Below are 21,150 nucleotides of genomic sequence, written 5' to 3'. Positions count from 1 at the left end.
GCCTAGAAAGTCTATCAGGTCTACTGAAAGTGGAAAAGCTTTATAGGAGGAAGGAAAATGCCCTCCACCCTTATAAACTGGTAATTTGCATCTTCTGAAGCAGAGAAAGGAAATGAACCAGTGTTTCCCACATCCTGAGTGGTCTAACCACTAAAATACTGTGTGGGGCAGCTGTCACTGTACACAGGGGGGTGTGTTGGTGTGAATAGGGGCCTGTTGTTTCTGTAGGATAGTGCTCAGATAGCTGCCTTGATCTGCCTTCACAGGTGTGAAGGAAGGAGTGGTTTGTGTAAAGCTGAGCCTAAGTAAGGGGCAGATTCTGATGTTTACCCAGGCACATGTTTCCTGTTGGCCATACCAAGCACATCCCCCTTTGCCCAGCCCAGGTTTGTAGCTTCCACACAAGGCACCCAACAATCCTGGCAGCTATGTGGGAGCACTGGAGCCAGGGGTTCCCTTGCCAGCTTTGGGAGTTGGTGGCAGATCTTGGGGGACATCACTGTCCTCTGTCAGCAGGATTCCCTCCCGATTCCTAACTCTGCAAACACCCATCACCAAGTACATTGGCTGTATTTGCTGAGGACAGTCAACAGAGTATTGTATCCAACTGTTCGTTCTAAATAACGCATTTTTATAGAGAAATGGGGCAGTTTCCCTCTTCCTGTAAAATACAGCTCCCATTCCTGAAACTTCTTCCTTTCTGCTCAGCCAGGCCCAGCTGTTCTGTCAGAGTGGGGGCACTTGTGTGATAAGTAGCTGCAACTGTGTTGTGTGAGCTAAAAATGATGTAATTGGAAGATTTCCACATTATCCTTGGAGTAAAGCTATACCTGTGGATCTCCACTCCTGTTGGTAACTCCTGTGGAGGAGCAGGAGTTGTTTCAGCCTTGGACTCCGATAGCTGCCAAGCATTAGTTGTGAAGTCTCTACTTTGACAGGTTGTTTGATTCACCAGAGCTTTCTTTTGCTTTTACAGGTCAGTGAAAAACCCATTTTTGTTCCTGGTGTTTGGGGACCATATTTCTCTGCAATGGTACCTGGACTGTGGTTGAATGAGGGAGGTCAAAGTGCTACAGGAAAGCTGGTAAGTATTTGGAGACACAGACTCCAAGATGGGAGGTCTGGCATAATTGCTGTCATTGGAATAACTTCACTGTCAGTTCAGGCAGAGCTCTGCCTGAAGCACCTCTGTAAGATCATGGGAGATACAGGCTGCTGAAAGCAATGAACAATTAGTTGATTGTTATGTCTCTTACAAACTGTTCATTTGCATATGGATAAGGGATTATATACAGGGCATGTCTTCCTTTTATGGTGGTGATGATGATTATTGTTATTATCTTACAGGCAATTAGGCTTCATTCTTTACTTCAGCAGGAGGCTGAGATAAAGAAAATTGCACATATTATGTTACATAGATCAATTGTGCTCATTGATGGGCATAAGTGAAAGATGTATTTTATGGACAGATAGTAATATAGTAACAGGTTATCCTGTCACCTCAGTTCTTTGCTCGAATGCAAACAGTCTAACAGTATTAGGTTAATTTCATTTACCAATAAAAACTAACGTCAGTCTGGATTACCTAAAAAGTGAATTTTTTTACAGGAAGTCAGAACTAAAACATTGATGTCAAATTTAAAGAAAGGCTAGATGTACACAACAGTATTTAGGCTTGAGTCCAAAAGTGCCACCAAGATCTTTGTGATTGCTCAACCATGAAGCTTCCAGAGCTCCCTGTGTGTGTCCTTGGCCAGTCTGACTGCTCTTAGGACTGAGCTGCAAAGGCTTTGTGAGAAGCTGCAGGAGGCAGGCGAGGCCTGGGGGTGTCCCCTGTAAACCCACCATGTGCAGGTGGGGTTTGGTCTGTCACCAGTTGCAGGTGTAGTTGCTCTGACTCAGACCCAGCACCACCCACCTTTTTAAAAGCCTAGAGTTGGGAGAACATGACCAGGAAATAGATTGGGGCATCCCTGCACTTACACATTCCACATGGAACAGTCACTGAATGAGAAGCACAAACCATCCCAGACACACCCCAAGCACTGAGCTGTCAATGGTGTTCCCTCCTGTACTCTCCCCTTGGCCACATTAACCTGACATTCCTCTCTGTGTCATGGCTTCAGTGGGAGAGTCACCCCTCTTTCTCTCCTGCAGCCTTGCTTCCCATCCCACCGCCAGCCCATCCTTAGCCTTGTGGCTAAAAAATGCTCTTGCAGCAGGTGTGTTTTAATTCTTTTAATTGTGTGCTTTAAATTTTTCAGGTCAAGATTGGGCTAGGACCAAAAAGTGTCCTATTTTATGGGTAACTGCTACAACCAGAAATAAAACTGAATTTTATATATATATATTATATCTAAAATAATATATCCTCAAAACACCCCCCTTTTAAAAGGAAAGTGGCAAATCTTGCATATTTCTGTGCAAGAACACATTTGAGAGGGAAGTCTCTATCTGTTTAATCCAAAGCAGGTAAATACTCTTATCTAAGTTCTAGAGAGGATACAGCAAGTCAGTGATTTTTCTCAGCTGGCTCAGGATAGTTCCACACTTTAAATGTACTATGACAGTTAGGGCATTTCAAAAAGATGATTTAAAAAATCCTTTCTGTTCTAGTACCAGAGAACAAGATGTTCCTGAATCATTAAAGGAATTGCTGGAAAAAGGGTATGGTCTTGTTAGGACCCATAGCAAAAGCCATGGGAGGAAACAGTGCACGTGCTCTGTGTGGAGGGTACAGGGCATTCAATACCTCTGTCATTTTCAAGCTGAAGGTTTATAAGATCCTGCTTTCTCACACCTTCTGAAAACAAACAAACAAAAAGGGTGTGTTTTGGGTTCTTTTCATTGCTTGATCAATGCCCCAATGTTAATTTCTTTCATAAAATGTGAACAGTCTGTTCAACTTCTTAAAAGTAGAGCTGATACGCTTCCCTTTAAAAAGCTCTAATTAGTTTTTTTTTTTTTATACACCTGCTAAAGAAATCTGTTGGGTTTTGAAAACTGTAGAGTCCAAATGAAGGATTAAGTCCTCTTGTTCTGAAAAAGCTTGATTTTTTTGTATGTTAGATGGGTTTTCGCACTGGATTTTCAAAATTTATAAGAAGAAAGATATAGCACAACAGAGACAAAGGATGACATGACATAATTAGAAACTGTGAAATAAAAATTAGCGGAAAATGGTTTCTATGTGCATCCCTCATGTGGCCATGTCTTGAATTAAGGGCATTTAAATATCTAACTTCATAACTCCTGCAACAGTTTTCTGTAAAAGTGTTTTCATGTGATGTTTATTTATCAATTTATTTCTGAATTTATGAGCTGCCCCTGTGTTCTGAGGGGATTATGCAAGATTGCAGAATTCAGGCCTGAGCTTTGTTTCTAATGCAGACACACGTTTGAGTTCTGTCTGATGCCAATCTCAGGAAGAACAGGCATTATTTTCATTACTATGTTCAGGTGTGTTTGCTTCATTATATGTTTTCCTACACTCGTTCAGGACTAGACTCATGCTGTTAAAAATTAAATACTGGTGTGATTTTCTGCCCATAGGTATTGCCAAAAATACTCAGTGCTCTTGAGTAGCTCTAGTTTTGCCTCCTTAGCTTTTACTGTCACCTCTGATGGGATATTACCAAGAGGCCACAAAACCTGCTGAATTATTGTCTTAAAAGCCCATATTATTCTACCTGATACTTTGTTTTGTGAGTAATGGTAACCACTCTAGACTGAAAGGACAAGTTGATTTATAAATTCAGTATAAGACAGAGCGTATATTGATCTTCCTTTATAGCAGTAATTGCTTCTCAGGGTATACATTTTGTTTCCTGCAATGAATGTACGAAGCATCTATCAGGATGACAACACACCTTGTGTTTTATTTCAACAGAGTGATACAGAAAGATGTAGGGATTTGGGCCAAGGAGATGTTCGTGGTAGAATTCCAATGAGGATAAGCATGCAAGAGAATGGGAGAGACCAGAGGACATGCTCTCAGGTGCTGTTGGAGACAGGAAAAATGTCATCCTGTCACCTTGCTCTCCTGACTGAGGAGCTGCATACTTAGTGTTTTGCCAGTTTTTGGTGCAAGGTTGGATGTTTTTCCTTACTGTTCATAAACCAAATCCTGAATGTCAGTGGTAGTTCTGCCATTGGCTTCACTAGGACTTAACACTTCATGAGTAATTTGGAAGCTCTCTTGTCTTTTTAAAGTTATAACACTGCCTTACCCTTTTCCAGGACTGAAGTTGTAAGATGTAATCATCCTAAAAATGTTGCTTTTCTCTTTTTCAGATTGATCATGTGGTCCGAGGCCACGTCGCCTTCCCGGAATTACAGTCAAAAGCTGCAGCCAGGTCACTGTCCTTATTCCTTTATCACACACCTGCCTTACAAACTGATGACACAATGTATTCCCAGCAGTGTTCTTACTCTGAAACAGGGCAATTAACAGTCTGATAGAGGATTGGAAGTATTTACAAAGGCTTGCCAGGTGATTGCTCAAAGATGAAAGCTTTAAACTCCCCTCAGATACCTTTGGCATATCTAAGTGGTGATATTAACTTACTGCTTTTCAGCTTTTCTGTCCAAGGGTATTTCTTGATTCTGTAGCATCATCCCTGTTCAGCAGACCTGCCTCTATGCCTTGGGCTAACAATGTGTCTTCATTTGTAGGTGACACAACTAAGCTCCAAGGATGAGATATAGCTTGATAAGGATATATTATTCAGTATTTTTGAAACAATTATCTAAAGGAAGGTATAGGCACCGTATGGAAAACTCCTGCATGGCAGCACAAATAGAACAGAGAAACCCTGGATGAATTTTCAGACAAAACTCAAGATGGAGGAGTGACTTGGAGGTAACTCCAGGCTTCCTTGAGCAGCAGGCTGTGTGCAGTGTGGAATTTTAGTGTGGTCAGCTTTAGAAGTGGATGAAGATAGTCCAGACTGGTCTGGACTTTGTCAAGCGGTTTTGGCTTGGATTCCTTTTAAGATGGTTCACATCACTTCCAGAGAGATCTTAGCTGAACAGTTGGGCACATTGGATGACAATTTGATTATCTTTTAATGTCTTTTTCATCCTTAGATTAAAGAAAAAACCAGCAAAATTGGCATTTTCTCTTCAGTTTATCCCTCTGGTCTAAAAGACAAGGGTCAGTCCCGATACATATATTAAACATGCGCAGTCACATAGTTATTTTCAGTCCTCCTGGGGGGATAAAGCTACCTGGTTTCTCTGGATGACCCTTCCATCCCTTGCAGGGCCCACTGTCTTACTTGTTTTTTAAAAACTTGTCCAGAATTCCCGGAAATGTATTGGACTTCATTCAATATGAAACAGATTCACGCTTCCTAGAATTCTCTTTGTTGTTCTCTGAAAAAGGAAATCAGGAAATAAATGCATCTGTGTATGTTTGGAATAAAGATTGATCTGGGGCTTTTTCAGAATTTTGGCTTCCAGGCCATTTTTCCAGTGCCCCCATATGAAGCTCAAGCATAGGACAAACAGTTTAGTCTGTAATGCCAGGATAAACCAATTTTTTTTGTTGGAAAAATGGCTATAGAGTAGCCTCCTTGTCTCTGCTAGGTCTGATACTGAACTGACTGACCACAATAATGCTGTAGTGCAAAAACTTAGTGTGGTGTGAGCAAGACACTAAATATGGAATATTGGGAATAGAACTCCATGTTATCCAAGGGTATGATGTCATAACTTTTGAGTCTCCTGCAATTAGTAAAACTCTGGAGAACAGTATTGATAATAAGAGCTGTAATATTTTATTAAAAGAGTAATAATATTTTATTAAGTTAATTCGCTCAATGGTATTTTTGTAATGCTTTCCAGATATTACTCTACTAATGAAATGTTTACATAGCTATAAATTTAGTAAACAATTCACTTACTAATTCCCTCATCCGCTTTCTCCCCTTCCTTCTGAAATATCTGTTAAACTTAAAGAAGGAACACCTTCCACCATCCCAGGTTGCTCCAAGTCCTGTCCAACCTGGCCTTGAACATTTCCAGGGATGAGGCAGCCACAGATTCTCTGGGCAACCTGTGCCAGTGCCTCACCACCCTCACAGGCAAGAATTTCCTGCCAATATCCCATCTAAACCTACTCTCTGTCAGTGTGAAGCCATTGTCCCTTGCCCTATCACTCCAGGCCCCTGTGAATAGTCTCTCTCCATCTTTCTGGCAGGCTCCCTTCAAACATAGTGTCTTGTTTTGGAGGATTATTGGTGATGATGATAAATTAGCTGCCTGGAAATTTCAGCAGAATAGTTCAGACAATCTGCTTTATTATGTTTAGGATGTTCTCTGTGTGGGTGTAGGAATTTGCATCTGTTCAGTCAATTGCAAACGGCCACAGAAGGAAAACAAAATGAGAATTCCATGTTTGGGTGTGCAATTCTGTATTACCTTTACTTGCCATGGTAGATGCAGTGCTGTGAAGAGTTAAGCATGTCTGGATCATTAAAACAAGAACATCTGAGGTCACAAATCCCTGCCTGTTGCTTTGTGCTGCCTCTCACCTACTTCTGCATCCCTAAACGTGTCCTCCCTTTCTCCTCATGCTGCCTATAAGCAGGTTTGGAATGGCAAGTGCCTGCTGAGCAGCTATCCCAGAGGCTTTTTTGTGCAGACTCCTCCTATTCCTTTGCCCACACCAGAGCAGTTTTTCAGCTGCATTTATCACCAGTTCAGTAATTTTGGTAACTTGTAGGGGCGTGAGAGCTCAGACAACCAGCTCCTGCTGATCACTGCTGCTGAGGACCAGGCTTGTGCAACCCTCCCAGTGCTATTCCTATGTCCTTTATTCCCTTCTTTTACTGGAAGTGGACAGAGTTGAATTACATGAGGATTTTCTGGACAGCTGTAAATTTAGCATTTGGTCAAATGGTTGGCACTCTGCAAACAACAAAACTTGGTTTTTTCCCAGGCAGTTCATTGAGTTGCAGAAATTGCTGTGATGCATCACTTTTGCTCTTCAACCTGCATATTGTGTAGGTCTGACGTTTAACCATCACTGATGTGTTAAATCCTATACAGGTAGGTGAGAGTGGGAAATCAAAACAAATAATATGATCATTTATGGTCTAAAGTTTAAATAATTCTGTTGCCTAGAATGACCATTTCTAATCTTTTGGAGGAGAAAAATATCTAAATGACAGTGAAGTTGATGTGCCCTCTGGCACTTGGTGAAGTGCTGTGTTTTCGGACAGAATTCCCTTTCCTATACATCTCGATGCCACTTCCCTGTCTAAAGAGATGTCTCCTGAAAATAAAACTTTGAAGTTACACATACACGACCCATCAGCAATTCTGGGATCTTTCAAGTAGAACATAATAACCGTATTTGGCAGTTTTCTGTACCTCTATATGGTTTAGAGTCCTTTCTTTTTGATTTAGAAATCTGAAATTTTAATTCCCCTGAAAGATACCTGTTGGCATCTTCTAAAAGTCTTGAACAGAGTAAATACCAACCTCTTGATTGATGCTTTCTGAAGTTATGTCCCAAGTATGAACATAAACCTGGGCAAACTTGCATTGATTTCTTATTCTCTACTTTCAGCACAGTTCTTTTTTCATAGCAATAGCTCATGCTCAGCTCTGCAGGTGAGATGCAACTGCCACTGATACCTTGTCATAGAACTGAATAGAGAAAGCTCTGTGAGTTGATGGTGTAATATTATGTATAACCCCAAGGTGGGAGAAACAGGAACTGGCAAGTGTTTGAAGGATTTTGCCAGTCCAAGTGTAGTCCCTTGAACCCTTATCTATATATAGAAAAAAATAAATTTAAAAAGGTGTGGGGGAAAAAATGTAATTCCAAGTTTATGTGGGTTTTAAGCATATTTGGCTCAATTTCAGCCTCTTTTTGTTCAGTCCTTGTGTTCTGACAGAGCTGCACAAACGACTAATCCTTGTGAGAGCAGTCAAGCAGGATGGAGATGAGATAGAAGCTGGGATATCTGGTGGGTCTTCTTGAGTGAAGCTTTCCTTTTTTTCCCCCCTTCCCAACAGTCAAGCCCTGATTTAGACTGGAAATAAAATTACTTTGTCCTTAGCATGTACTGCTTATAGTGCAGTCTTTAGGGATGGAGGAAACAGGGCCACTTTCACAACAACAGGAAAAAAAATGATTGTGACCTCAAAATTATCATAATTTAGGTCCAGGAAGACACATAAAGTACATTTTAAAGGACGTGAATAATGATGTAAATTAGTTATTTTAATGTCTTCCAAGTGTAGTTCATTTTGAATGATATCCTCTGATAGCATACACATGGTGAGGTATAATTGAAAAAACATGCAGCTGAATGGTTGAATGCAAAGTATAAATATACAGCTGCTAGTGGGTCAGAAGTCAAACTAGTAAAGCATATGCCAAATTCCCTCAGGGATCTCATTAGTGCGTGATTGAATATACATGTAGAGGCTAAATGAATATCACTGTTTGGGTCTGCAGTGGATGAGACAATGACTAATCAATTGTAATTAGGGTTAGATGCTGTTATTGACCCACATGTCTAGAATTAAATGCCCCACTTGGAGATTTCTAAGGAGTTGAAAAATAGATATGGATTTGTTTGTGATAGGGTGAGTGTTTGAAAAAAATATTCCGAGCATAATTGCAACATTTTTTAAACGGAATGTCACCAGAGTCACTGCAAGCCAGGGCACTGAAGAATTCACCATTAGTCCTAGGTCCAGGAAAAAGTCTGTTGGATATTGTGGAGTTGGGTGTAGCATCTGAACTTAGATACAATCATATTTAGGCCCATGGTGGGCTCCTCCCTAAAATAGCAGCCACTCACTTTCTCTCCTCCACCCTTAGTGCTGCATTTTAATCATAACACACACTGAAATAATTATGGTTTAAAAAAGGAAAGCTCTACATGCTATTGATTAATCAGAGAAATTTTTAAACATTTGCAAAGGAATTTGATTTTCACTTCTGTCTGGTATCCTCCTCACTCCTCCCTCTCTGCTTGCTTTTCTCCAGCTTTCCTCGCACAGTGTCAGCACCTTTCTGTGGGAGACAAGCATCAGCAGCCCCAAATATCAAACAGCTCTAGCTCCTCCAGGGACCTGCAGGAGTCAATGTACAAACTCAAGGTCATATTATCTCCCCTCATCCCGTGAAATTAAGGAATTCAGGTGGCCTGTTGAGCACACGTGCATATAGACATCCCCTCAGTGCCATGGGCTTGGCAAGCAGGGGGATTTTGCTGTTCTTTGATGGGTTTTGTGCATTTGATGGTAGTACAAATGTTTTATGTTTGATGAATAACCTCCCCTCTCTGTTTCCAACTTGTTTTTCTTGTAGTGCTCACAGCATATATACATACTTGAACAGTCACCTGGATCTGATTAAGAAATCTCTGCCTGTGGGTTTCCTCACTGTTGATTTACATGTTTGGCCAGATTTCCATGGTAACAGATCTCCCTTAACAGATCTGACACTAAAGGGCATGGTAAGAAACAGCCTGTCTTTGCAAAAAGGTCAATACAGGGTAAAAAAAAAGAAAAGGAGCTTTTCTTCAATTTTGAGTGTACTCCTCCTTAGCTATTTACACTATCACGTAGGATTTGGGTTTCTTTCTGCATTTCGAAGTGTGCTGATGATTCAGTAGAAAACCAGAGATGACTGTAGTTGAGATATCACTACAGCCACATTTATTTTCTAAAAATATGAGAAGTGCTGTGTGTGTCCCAGGATCTTCCCTAGGAATCACATTTTGCAGCGCTTGCTGTTGTTAACTCACTTGTCTACCAAATCTTGAATATTTCTTGCAATGAATTTCAACACAGATTTGGGTAAACCTATCTGGAAAAGGCATGAAGTATTCTGATGATAGATTGCTTGATTTAAACAGCTTTTCAGCCCATCTTTAAGTGTTTTGATGTGTCTTGTTACTGAGCTTATGGTGGTAGATCAGAAGGGTCACAAGGCTGTGCAGAACTATAACAGAAGAATGTCATAAGGGTATAATTTGGTGATATCAAAATACCTGGTGATTAATGCAAAAATGTCTTTCAAAATGACATATTGTCCTTGAAATGAGCATCTCAAGCTACTCACCAGCACCAAAATCTGCAGTATTTGAGGTTGAGGTAGGAAAGGGTATAAGCACTGCAGCATTTGAATCACAAATGAGGGAAACATTAAAAGAATAAAAAAGGCCTATATATTTTGGCCTATATATTCTGATATATATATATATCAGAATTTCCTCGGTATGATGCCCCTATGCAAACGCTGTTAATAGCAACCCGTTTTTTCTGTCATAATTATGGCTGCATTCGGGTCTTGCCTTTGCTGATATTAATCCAGAGTAACTACAGTGCAGTATTGATTTATGTCGGAGTAAAGGAGGCTAAGATATAGTATTTAATTATTAATTGTGTTTCAGTGTTAGTGTGCTTGGGTGGGAGGGGGAGAAATGCTTTTAAAAAGTTATTTTTATGTAATAGCATTTTCATATTATTACATTAAATACATTCACGAGCAATAGCTGAGTCATAACATAAAACTGTCAGAGTTAATCTATCTCTAATCCCATACAATATGCTGTTTGTTCTTTATTTCTTTGCAAGGGCAAGAATAATTTATGTGGTTCTTCCCCAGATCAGGAATAACATGTTTAACATAGCATTATGTGTACAGCTCACAGAAGTAAGGCTTAGAATTAGTGTTTAAAACTTGTTACAACAAGAAGCCATAGAAAATAATAGAGTTTTATGTTGGCTGGATTTGTACATTTTCTTTTTGATCTTTGCACAGGTTGTTGGACTGACATTGTCCCGGGGTCTGGATGAACTTGCCCTTATCTACCTGGCCACGATCCAAGCCATTGCTGTAAGGCATTTTAAGTGCATAAAAGAAGAAATGAGTTGTCTCATGTGCTGTGGAAGAGTGATCATTACCTTCTGCTAACCAGATTTCTAATAATACATGAATTCACTTAATGGACTTCTTAAAGGAGCAAGATGTTGTTTATCCATGTTAGTGACTATTCCCAACTGTGGGAGAATCGACAGACAGAAAATGTTCCCCTAAAAAGTCTTTTCCTTGAGGCAATTCTGTAAATGGAGCTTTCTCCTCTGGTGCAGATGTGAGGAAGGAGCTGATAGTCCATGGAGCAGTGTTACACAATGGGCTGTCTAGAGGGAAGCTGAGAGGGGGGAAAAAAGCTTTGGCAATTGTACAAAGGACCCTGAGCTCCCCTAAAAGCCTTAGCTTCAGATTGTTCCTAAATCCATGGATTTCCCCTGCTTGTCTGGTGGATGAGGCAGAGCTCTGTGCCACAGTGAGCAGGAGGGTCTGAGATTGAGTTCACAGCTCCCAGACTCAACAGAGCAGATCGTCCCCCTCTTGTCCCTGCTCCAAGGAGAGAAGCTGGTTCCCGTGGCACTCCCAGCCAGGTGGATGTATGGAGCAGGCAGGGAGGCTCTGAAATGTCCCTGGTGTTTGCCAACACTCAAATGGGAAATTTTATTGGAATAGTTTTCTTTCTGCCCTGATTTTCTATCGAACTCAGAATTTCCAGTTCACAAGAAGTTCTGTTCTGAAGTGAAAACCTGGGTCACAGAAGTTGTTTGGAAAACCTGGCACAGGGTATTTTCCATGGGTCCTTTTGGTGACCAAAATCCACATTCCTTTGACATCCTTTCTGTGATTTTTTATTTTTTTAAAGTTTACTGAACTTGAGGGATTTTTTGCAAAACATTAACAGTTTGATGAACTGGGGAGTTTTCCTGACAAAACTCTGTTTGGTTGGAAAACTTCCAAACTCCTCTCCTGGTTAAACAACAACTTTGCTAGGCTGGGTCAGCCATCTGGGATGGAGAGGGTGGGTGGCTGCTGTGAATTTACTGGGAATTGTCCATTTTATGTGTTAACCCTCCCTCGTCAGCAAATAAGGGGAACTTAACCCCAGCCTGGAATTCATTGTTGTGAGTTTTGAGCCTTTTTAAGATGAAAGTCGCTTGGTTATACCTGATGCTTCAGCATAATCCCACCATTGAAATAAGAATGCCTAGGAGAGGTTGAACAATGCCAGGGACTGATACTGCCCCTGAAAGGAACTTCCCAGTCTGGAACAGGTGCTCCCTGATTATATGCTGCTAACGAAGTGGAAACCTTCTCTGCTGGAAATCCTGGGAAAGTCACCTATTATCTCATTGTATGATACAGCTCAGATTTTATTGTAAAACACAAATACTGTGTTGAACACTAAATTCAGCAGCTGCATATCTTTTTGATACCTGATTGGGCTGATTTAATGTAAAAAGGCCATCCCGTAGTTTTCTTTTCACTGTAAGTTCAAGGAAATTCATTTTTCCTGAAGCATTATTGAAACAGTAACTAAAAAGTAGACAGAGAAAGTTGGTTTTGACTTGATATATTTACTAATTGCCAATGTGACACCTAGGAAGTTTAATTTTCCTCCCATGCTCCTTCACTCCCAATTTTAGCTTCACTTTTATTGAAGGAAACAGTTGTAGTAATCCTGCACCATTAGCTGCCTTCAATGGGTGCAAGATAAACTTTCAACCCAAGTAAAAATCTTGTACAAAGTGTAGGCCTGCCCACAGAATGTTAATCTCTAGTTTTCTTTTCAGCAGGAGACGCTTTTTTCTTTTTATATAAAATTTGCATTTGAAGCCCCTCAATTTGCATTTTCTCCAATCCAGGATTAAATTAGTTCCCCCCCACCCACGGTGAAATAAGTCTGGCTTTAATTTAAATTGCTGTGTGAATACAATTTTCCAGGCAGGTAAACACAAAATAATTTTCACAGCGTGTTCTTTCTCAGGGTCTTTGACGTGTGTATGTTGTGAGAGAACTTGTTAATAAATTTGAATTTCAGAAGCAGTGAAAGAGAATCTCCTTTTAACCATTCACTGCAAGATGCAATGCAACAGTTGGACGGCTGAGAACACGGTCAGGGATGTAATTGTGGCCCGTTCTGAGCAGACAGACTCCTTTTAGAGCAGTTTATTTTTCCATAATTAAAATTGTGGATTTGGAAATTAGCCCTCTGTGTCAATAGGGAAGCGATGGATTTAGTCAGCTGGGGTTGTGGCTGCTCATGTTCCTCTTAACTGCTTCCTTAAAATCAAAATATATTTGAAGGCCTGTCCAGAATAGTGCTGGTCATTCATCGTGGACGTTTCCATCTGATGGAACTCTGCTTGTTCCATTTTCAGTGGCTTTTATTTGAAGATGAGTTTATTGCAGCTGCAGACATCTTAATGAACTTGCAGCATGACACAAAGAAAACTTAAACATTAGTTTATGAAAACTCTGACCAGGTTGTGTTTTGTGAGGAATCTACGTACAAAGAGTCAGCCTGGGCAGCATTTTGCCTTGAATTTGACAAGTCTGAGCTTCAAACTTAACTTCCAAGGTATTATAAAGAGCTGAGAGTTATTTTTGGTCCAATAGTTTGTCAAAGAAATGTGAAATACTCCTGAAAAAGGGAAATAGGGAGAAGGTTGCCTTCAGTGAGGAGCTGGAGGCAAGCAAAGCAAACAAAAAGAGAAAAGCTATATTTTTAAAATGGCAAAGCATTTGCTTTGGTTGTTCTAATTTGAGTTTCTCAGAATTGAGACTGTAAATGAAAAGTTTAAAATATGCCTGCATTTGAGATGTTTCAATTAATCCGGGCATGAAACGGAACATTTTATTTTGTGTAGGGCAAAGGCCAAGAGAAATAGTTAAGCCAATACAGAATTCTTCAGGTTTTCTTTTTTGCTGAAATGACAGAAAACATAGGTTTTTTAATTTGCTGTTCTTTTTTTGTTCTGTTTTGCTATTTGGCTTCAGAATTGAAACCTCTTCACTGAGAGGGATTTTCAGATGCTGTTACACAAAGTAAATAGAAAGTTTCAGTGGGAATGTCTTTGCATGTAAATATAGTTCTGTTCCTGTGACTGCTCTCCTGTGCTCATCTGGCTTGTTTTTCTCTCCCTTTTTGAAGTTAGGAACAAGACATATTTTGGAAACGATGCAGGCTGCAGGACATGATATCAACACGCTGTTTCTGTGTGGTGGGCTGAGCAAGAACCCTCTCTTTGTGCAGATGCAGGCTGACATTACTGGTAAGTTAGGGGAAGTACACGCCAAAAAGCTTGTCATGAAATATTACTTTATGAACTTCATCCTATTTGACTTGTGACACTTCCTGCTCTTGCTGGGCATTGTATCCATTATTGCTTCCATGTCTGTATCTCTCACATGGTTTAGGGGACAATGTCTGGACTCTTGCTCCTGCACAGTGTTGTCTTTGGTTTTGTAGAATTCCTGATGGGTAGAAGGAAGCTCCTGGATCTGTGTTTCACTGCAATCTCAGGCCTACATGGTATTTTTGGTCTCCCTTCAGCTTGTGTATGTTGGACATCTTAGCACACCTGCGAGTCAGTTGAATATACTTCAAAAAATGTGGAAAAAATAACAAAATTAAGTGTAAAGGACTTCAGAGAAACATTGAATGATGTGTGTTTTGGGTATATTTCAAATTAAGACCAGTTGAGCTGTCATGAATAAAGTTTAAGGCTCAATTTTGGGGCATTTTGTCTGGAGATCTGTCTTGCCCTGACATCAAATTACACTTCATAACCTTGATGCAGGAAGGAAGATCAAAACGTGCTTTACCTGAGAGGAAAACAGAAATGGAGAAGCAAAAAGCATAATGCCTATTGACCTGAAAATTCACTAAATACATTGTAGTCAAAGTGAAAAAATAATGTTGTCAAGTCTGTGCCTTTCCTTATAGAACTCAGATGTTTTAGGTGAATTTCAGCTATGTATAGAGTTGTGCTGCTGGTCTATGATGTGTAAAAGAAAGGATCTGTGAAAAGGTATTCTGATTAAAATGTAATCACAAGTTCTTTGACTGTAACTAATGGCCAAGTACAATTCAGTACAAAAAGGCCTTTTTGCAGTCTGGAGTTCTCCCCCATTTGTAAAATCAGTGACTGACAAGGGATGTCAGAGTTCATCTCACTGAAATGCTCTTGGTTATGTTGAACTCATTAGAGCCTATCAGATAAAATAACTAACATTCCAGGATCAATCCCCCATTCTTTCCTGAAAAGAAAAAAATCTGAATATATTATTGTTAGCTGCAAATGCCCATGACTCAGCCATGCAGACATCCAATAGATAATTCCACAGGCCACTTAAAAAGTATCTTGATCTTTTTGTTTGCCTGGTAAGAATTCCGTATTCATTCTGATGATGCGGGAAATGGGCAGTAAATTTTCGAGCACGCTGAAAATTGCTCACTGACGCCTGACAAACAGCCCTGGAGCTTTGAGCTTGAGCTTTAGATTTGCTGTTCCAGGTTGACCCAAGTCCTGAGCTGTGATCCAGCTGAACTGGAGGAATGCTCAGGTGACAGGGAAAAGTTTGCATCATGTAACTGGATGCCTTTTGCAAGGAGAATTTACTTTGTGTCAGTAATTGCTGCTTATATTAATAATTTTATTCCTCATTTTGCAGAGCGTGTATTTACCTTTTCCTCTCTAGCAGTTGTTCATGGCTAACTTTAGGTCTTCCTCTAAATTCTAGCTCCTTCTAATCTAGCTGGCTCTCAGGAGCAGCACTTTTTGGGGTGTAATATCATGGAGACTATTCTCAGAAGGAATCCCTCCTTCCGCCCCTGTGTTTGCATCGTCATTCGTTCAATGACATTATCTCAGTAATGGAAATTTAGCCACATGCCAAATACTGTAGGAATATTAAATTTTTCGGCTGAGTGAGGGTAAGCATCAGAAGTGCAACTAGAAAAGTATTTAGACTTATGCTCTTGGTTTAGATTTTTCAGGAGAATTAATAAAGCGGGCTGGTTTTTATTTATTAGTATTTTTCTTCCTGTTTTTACATTGGTGAAACATGTCTCAGACACTTTGTGTGAACCAAAGGGAAAGTATGTTCATGATAGTACCCCTGGGTGATGAAACAATATTTTTTAATTCTGCTTCAGAATATATATTGTTTGTTTGTTTTTCCAGTGTTTTAATTTTGTTTTTTAGTATCTTGCACAATTTGGAAGGCAAGATTTCCCTTATTATTTCATACATAGCTTGAGAAAGTTTGCTACTCATATTTTCATGTCTTCCAGCAAAACCAGACTGGCTTTGTTGGCTATATATTTAAAACCAAACACAAACAGTCTTTTGTTTGTTTGTTGCAAAAGAAACAAAAAGGACACCGCCCTGTTTTCCCCTCCAGGTTAACTTTTAATGGGCACGTGGGTTTGGAGGGTGTGGGTAACAGGTTTATACCAAGCCCTCTGAGATAAATAGCCAGTGTCAAAGATCTGGGGGGGTTGGTTTTTGCGTGCTTTATGTTCTGCATTAATATTTGCTGAAATTGTTGTATTTAAATCCTGCATTTTTCCTGGAGCCTGGAACCACAGAGCAGAGTGATTTACATTAACCTACAGCAGAAGGTAGCTCTGAATGGAGTAATGAATAATGGTTTTCAAGCCCTTTTTGATTTCTTTTTTGCTTTAATTATTTATGGTGCTGCTGGTGCAGTCCTGCTGGGTTCTCCCTAACAGACCTGGCTCTTTCCTGTGCAGGGAAGCCTGTTGTCCTGTCCAAAGAGGTGGAGTCTGTTTTGGTGGGTGCTGCTATTCTTGGAGCTTGTGCTTCTGGGGATTTTGCATCTATACAGGTATGAAATACCTGATTTTACTTATTTTTTTTTTCAGTTTTAATGTCTTTTACACCTTGACTTTTGGCACCACACACAGACTTCAACCCAAGTGGAAAAGTTTGTACCTTCTGTGTGGCTGGACAAGAGCCAGAATCACCTTCTCTCCACCCCCTGTTTAACTCCATATTTAGGTGTATTGAGTATTCATTTGTCTTTTCACTGTAGAGATGTGCATGGAAGTTGCTGTCTATGAGGTTGGGCCATGTAATTTTACAGACAAAACAGGGAATTTAGCAAGGCTCTGATCCTGCAGGAAGGTCATGCTTTCATCTCAGTTATATTTGTCTGACTTTCCTTCTTTCATATTGAGGAATGTTAAACATAAGAAGCAACATAGCACTATTAATGCAGTAAAAAATAACACACCTATAGCTCTTGTCTTGTCCACAGTGAATGCAGAGTTAATAATGAGGATGGAACTTCATGTGTATTCATGTTATTTCAGTCCATTAGCAGTTGCAAAAGTAGCAGCAAGGCTTTTATTTTCAGTGGATCAGGCAAATCATGACTTAGCTGCATTTGTAGAAATAACAGTGGTTTACAGAAACCTGAGGAAGGGTCTGAATTCCCCAGATCATGCCTGTTTTCCCACCTGGCAATCCCACTAGTATGAGACATCTTCTCTCTTCATGCTACACGAGGACATTAAACAACACACTGCATTCAGTTGGACAAACTTATTTATTGGGATGGTCCCTTGTGCATTTAATACATTTTACTTTATAACATCAGGCACAGATACTTGTAGATGAAATTTTGCACAAAAGCTTATCTGGATATATTTTCTGAATAGGGAGTTCAGCTTCTTGACCTTGTTAAATTGATGCAGTTCCACTGGAATCAATAACCAGCTCAACATAAGCTGACGAGCTGGGCTGTGCTTGGCATTTCTCCAAATGGGAATATTCTACAGTGCTATGTAGGTTAGCAGGAAGAGCAGTTTCCTTTCATAAGAATTTTTCCATTAAAATGAATGCCATTGCAACAAATATATAGTGCAATATATATATATAATATCTGTATATAATAGTTCTAATGCTTGTAAGAAGAACTTCTTTTGATAAATGTAATTTCAGTAGCAACTTTTGGTGACAGGACTTTATATTTATTTCTTACTCTTCTGTTAATCTTTTGCCTTCAAATACATATTTCATTCCAAGTCTGCCATGTTTTTCATTACAGTGCAATAACTGAACATCTCAAAACTGATTTTATCAAGTCTGTTTTAATCAGCATTAGAAAAACCTAATGCTGTGAAGTTTTCTGTGATGTGTTCGTATATATTTTTGGTGTATTTGCTTACTTTTAGTTTTTACCTTGCCCTTATATACAAAAATATTTCAGAAGCATATCCAATAATGTCAGAACAGATACATATATTTTATACATACATTAATATATGTCAGTGTTCATCACACACCCCTTCAGATGTCTTTTTCAGTGAAACTGAATCCCTTGAACCAACCATGTCGCAGACTTTTTAATTGCAATATGTTAGATTATGTAAAAACATTTTTAAAAGAATTTAGCTTGGGATAAAGAAATGAGAAACGGAATAAATTTATTTTAGGGACAGGGAAGTGTAAATGCATATCTAGCATCACAGTTCAGTAACATCTCTTACATTTATCTTTGTAACACATGTTCCGAAACAATCCTTTCTTAGAGGTGCTGCTGTAAACATTCAGAATCGTTGTAGACTTTGCAAATAATAGAGGTTATTACCTCTCCTCTAATAGATGGTTTGTGCTTAATTACTGTCCTTTTCAAAGCTCTTTGTTTGCTCAGTGTAATAGTAAAGGAGAAAATTGTGGGTTTTCTCAGTAACCTCTCTCCTTATGTCTATGGTTTTTTGAAGGGGATTTTTTACTGTAGCTTTCCCAGTCACTGGTCACATTTCTCAGAATGATTTTTGGACATTTCCACTCAATGTCAAATCAAAATGCTTAAAAGCTCTCTGGTTTTTATGGGTTGGCTGTTCTCTGTTTTCTAAAACTCAAGCCTTTTTAGGACAGCTTGGAAGTAGCACCCAAAGCCAGGATCCCTCAAAATCACTTCTGATAATCTTAGTCCAGCTCTACCATGCTCTGCTGACTGAAGGACTGGCTGCTGAACAGTGAGTCCCACTAGTGATGCTGAACCTGATGCTTTGGGGATGAAATGTGCACTGTGAGCTGACCTGCTCATATTGACTGGAACACTAAAGAGCTCTTCCTTTGATATCCCTAAATAAGTTTATTCTCACAAAGACACAAGCACTGATGTACCTCCCATCTCTTTTCCCTTTCCATACCACAGCAGCAGCTGTTCTCAGGATGCAGCATTTTATTCTAATTCTTAATTTTCATATATTTTTCTTCATATTTTGAGTGATTTGGATAAAGGTTTTCGTGCTTTCTGCTGACCACATCTGTATTACCATCAAAATTTGCAGTGTGCTGAGCCTTTACAAAGAAGCATTGGAAATGAAGGTCATTGCAAAATTTGTAACCATACAAGTTAATTTGCAAGCTCCTAGTGTGGATTTAAAAGTTCAAGCCCCTTGAAGCTGCAATTTCATCTTTAGGTAATTCTATCAAGGGAAGATTTATAACCTCCATCTCTCGGGCCTGGTCACCATATGTTGTTGCTTCAAAGAATGTTGACTTCCCTATTTTCCTCTTCATTTACTCTCCCTGCATTTTTCTCCTCTGTGGTAAAACAATTGGTCTATCCAAAAAGAAAAAAGAACATGCAGTGTGGTGAGTTCTTCCCCATTTCATCTCTCCATTATTTAGTTTCTAGAAACTCTGGAAAGAGGAGAAAATAAACCGAATTTCTTCTTGGTTCATCTTTTAATCTGTCCAAATGCTACACTCTTTTTCTGTGAGTGGTTTTGTGGTGCCCATGAGCTCTAACACAGCCTGGTTGTGTCCCAGCAGACAGTGCTGTGTAAAATCCTGTGACATAAAGATTTTTGAAATACAGACTCTATTTTGGGGATTTGGATTTTTGAAATATGCTGCATTGAATGAACTAACCCTCACATTGCTGCTTAGATGGGTCAGTTTATTGGTTCTGGCCATTCCTTTCATGCTGAGCAGCAGGATCCTGGTTTTCTATGGGATTGTTTCTATAGTAAAAATATAGTTTCCGGTTTAGCAAGCCAGCAATTCCTTCTCAGAGAAAATGTTCAATAAATAAATGTCAAAGTTTCCAGTATATCCTCGTTACTCTGCCTCACTTGTTCGTAATTGAAAATGGGAAGAAGGTGCTGTTTGACTTGGCAGTTATCCAACTCTTTTTTTTTTGAATAGCCCACTCTTTGGGACAAAGCTGTACACGAGGGAACAGGATTATTGCCTTATAAAACCCTGCAGCCCACTGACTATTCCTTAATTGCATATTAAAGCAATTAATAAAATTACCTGTATGAAACCAGATTACCAGATTTATTTTGGATGTTCTGCATTCATGTGGGACATTGTTACTGGCCAGTATGGGAGAGAAGAAACTCTGATTTTCTATAATGCATATTGTCGGTACCTCCCTATAATCAGCTTTTTGTAATCATTTTTTGTGTCAAACATTGAGCTAGAATTTAGAGTCCTCATGATTACAAGATTTTTCAGGTACAAATTGACTTTTAAGAGAGTTTTAGTCTTTGCTTTGTTAGTTTTAGTTGTTGTGCAAGTTGCTGGTATACTCTGCAAAAGGACAGGAAAAAGCGTTTTAAATATTTTTATCAAGCAGATTGGAGATAACTAAAAATGAGCTGGATTCTATAGAAAGAAGTGTTAGGTAATTATCTAATGTGGATTAGCTGAATTATTTAGCAGTAGTAGCAGTTGAGCAGGTGAAGTACCCCCTGGGCACAATCTGCATCCCTGGAAGCAGCCCTAGGAGCTGTGTGGATCAGGATCACCTGGCTCCTGTGTCCATAACTCTGGACTATATTGCAGGTGGGGGCTGACGTTACAGTGGTGCAGGGGACATGATTCACTTACAACTCCACTAAAGGAGCTCAGAAGAGTTTTGTTTGTGCACTGCAGGGTTTTGCTTAATTTAATGGACATCTCAGTTGTCTTGGGATGTTGTTGGGTGGTAAAGCATAAAATCAAATAACAAACCCCACAGATAACACAGGTTTTATAAAGATCAGCCAGAAAGAACATCTGATATGCAACTTATTCACCTTTTAACAATTAAAATGTTACAGACTGTTATGAATGTAAAGAAGTTCCTCAGTACTACAGTTACTCCACAACCTTGGTAATGGACCAACTGGCAATGGGGAATAGACAGCATTTCATAAGAACACCCATAAATAGTACTGGGACATATTCAACACTTCTGCTGACAGAACTGGAGGGGATTAGGCCATTTCCATTTCTGAATCAGGCAGTTTCTGGCATAATTTTGTTCCATTTATT

At 39.5% G+C, this 21,150-nt stretch overlaps 1 protein-coding gene across 10 annotated transcripts in view; it reads left to right on the top strand.

The window, feature by feature from the left end:
* Window positions 1–21,150, top strand: part of FGGY (FGGY carbohydrate kinase domain containing) — a 149,432-nt gene that overhangs the window by 89,151 nt on the left and 39,131 nt on the right. For all 10 annotated transcript variants that reach the window (XM_027698977.1, XM_027698980.1, XM_027698983.1 and 7 more), the window contains 6 exons: window positions 977–1,084; window positions 4,294–4,355; window positions 9,335–9,482; window positions 10,793–10,867; window positions 13,995–14,115; window positions 16,602–16,696. In XM_027698977.1, the coding sequence (XP_027554778.1) occupies window positions 977–1,084; window positions 4,294–4,355; window positions 9,335–9,482; window positions 10,793–10,867; window positions 13,995–14,115; window positions 16,602–16,696 (609 nt within the window). The remainder of the gene's footprint in view (window positions 1–976; window positions 1,085–4,293; window positions 4,356–9,334; window positions 9,483–10,792; window positions 10,868–13,994; window positions 14,116–16,601; window positions 16,697–21,150) is intronic.

Source organism: Neopelma chrysocephalum, unplaced genomic scaffold, assembly GCF_003984885.1.
Source record: "Neopelma chrysocephalum unplaced genomic scaffold, ASM398488v2 Primary Assembly neopelma1_135, whole genome shotgun sequence".
In the NCBI taxonomy this organism is placed as follows: domain Eukaryota; kingdom Metazoa; phylum Chordata; class Aves; order Passeriformes; family Pipridae; genus Neopelma; species Neopelma chrysocephalum.
This window is presented reverse-complemented; position numbering and strand designations above follow the sequence as displayed.